Here is a 1,805-nt window from a genome sequence, read left to right as displayed (position 1 = left end):
AGGCACATGCCAAATGAAAATATCCCTGGTATCCCTATAAAGGGATGGTAGTGCTTCCATTTCTGTTGACAATTATGCTCAGCAGTGGATACAAAGGTGAAGACCTTGACCTAAGACCAAAAACTTGGGTTTTAAGTTAAGAACTACTGTTCAAGCAGTGTTTTACTATTTGCAAAGCATGTTCCATCTCTGTTTCATTCTAGAACTTCAACTACTCTACTATACCCATTTTGCAGATGAGGAAACAACCTCAGAGCAATTAGGTGATCTTCCCAAGATCGCTAACAAGAAAGGGGTAGGGCCAGTTTTCAAACCCAGCCCTGTATGTCCCCAAAGCCTAAACTACTATCAAAAACATTTCCTTACACGTGAATAAAGAATGTTTAAGCTCTATTAAAAACAATAAATGAATACAACCTTGTGCTTCTCCTAGGCTTCCTGCAGAGGTGGATCCTGTGACAGTATTTGCCTCCCTTTCACCAGAGGGTCTGCTGATCATCGAAGCTCCCCAGGTTCCTCCTTACTCACCATTTGGAGAGAGTGGTTTCAACATCGACGCTCCCCAAGACAGCCAAGAAGTCACTTGTACTTGAGACCCCAGTCGTGGCCCCTTCTTCTTCTGTCCCTAACCCTAGTGCTCCTCTGACTCCAGGGTATTTTACTTTTAGAACTCAATATTTAAAGCAACTAAAACATTGGGGGTTGTGGGAGGGATATTGACCACAAATTCTCTGAATAGTGTAGTAGTAGATTTTTCTCCACAGATGGTGCAATTGGCAGATCATGCTTAGTTGCATTGGGCCCCAATACTAGTTTTTCTTCCTTTACCTTTTCTATCTTGATGAAAATGTTACACATTCTATAGCTGCAAAACAAATAAAAGGGGACTTAACATTTCACATTGTATCTTACCTTGCAGCTAATGCAAGGGTTACTTTTCTCTGGGGACCTCCCCATCACCCAGGTTCCGACTCTGGGCTCCCAGTTTCTCTGCCTGCCACATGATTTGGTTGATGAAACCCATTAGCTCACCCCACTGTGCTTCTTACACCCTGGCCTGAAAAGGGTAGTAGACAGGTCTTATATTCCCATACGGGATTTATTCATTAACCACATGAAAACAAACAGTGCCTTCTGCTGTCTGCCCAGATGTTTCCAGCACGTTCCCAAGGTTCCCAAGCTGGCACTCCCTAAGGACTCTTGGAGACTCTCAGTTTATTCTATGGCCAAGGTCCCCCGTTTCTTTTGTCCCTTACGTCCAAGTTGGGATTTTTACAGAGGGCGCTGTCTCTGGACAGCTCCATCAGGAACCAAGCAAAGGCCAGATAGCCTGGCAGACAGGCTAGTGGTATTGTGTATATGGGTGAGATGTGTGTGTCATTGTTATTTGAGTTGTGCTGTTGATTAGAGTAAAATAGCAGTAAATAATTAATAATAATAATAAAGGAGCTGATGTTCTTAGCCTTGTGTGCTTCTTTTGATGAGACGCTGCATGCAATACCACCTAGATAGGCAACATCAGTGAGGAAATACTGTAGCATAAAGTGAGTGCCTAGTGAATAGTGGCTCAAGCGTTATCAGTAGCTATTGTCTAAATTCCTAGTTTAGAGGTAAGTGGACTCAGTATTGTTTCTTCCAGCTATTATGCCATCAACCCCCCTGAGTATTTCCATCTTTTTCCTCTGTCATTCTGACAAGGCTACATAGTCACAATCTGTCCTCATGGTTGCAGGAGGGCTGCAGCAGCTCCAGGCATCTCATCCTCATATGACAATGTGTGGGAAGAGAAGGCAGGGATAGAAAGG

At 43.5% G+C, this 1,805-nt stretch overlaps 1 protein-coding gene across 1 annotated transcript in view; it reads left to right on the top strand.

The window, feature by feature from the left end:
- Positions 1 to 1,461, top strand: part of HSPB8 (heat shock protein family B (small) member 8) — a 14,149-nt gene extending 12,688 nt beyond the window's left edge. The window contains exon 3 of the mRNA XM_003789928.1: positions 434 to 1,461. Within this exon, the coding sequence (XP_003789976.1) occupies positions 434 to 593 (160 nt within the window). The 3' untranslated portion in view covers positions 594 to 1,461. The remainder of the gene's footprint in view (positions 1 to 433) is intronic.
- The last annotated feature ends 344 nt before the right edge of the window (positions 1,462 to 1,805 follow it).

Source organism: Otolemur garnettii, unplaced genomic scaffold (genome assembly GCF_000181295.1).
Source record: "Otolemur garnettii isolate 467f Iridium unplaced genomic scaffold, OtoGar3 scaffold00038, whole genome shotgun sequence".
Taxonomy (NCBI): Eukaryota; Metazoa; Chordata; class Mammalia; order Primates; family Galagidae; genus Otolemur; species Otolemur garnettii.
The sequence above is the reverse complement of the archived record's forward strand: the minus strand, read 5'-3'. Positions and strand labels throughout refer to the sequence as shown.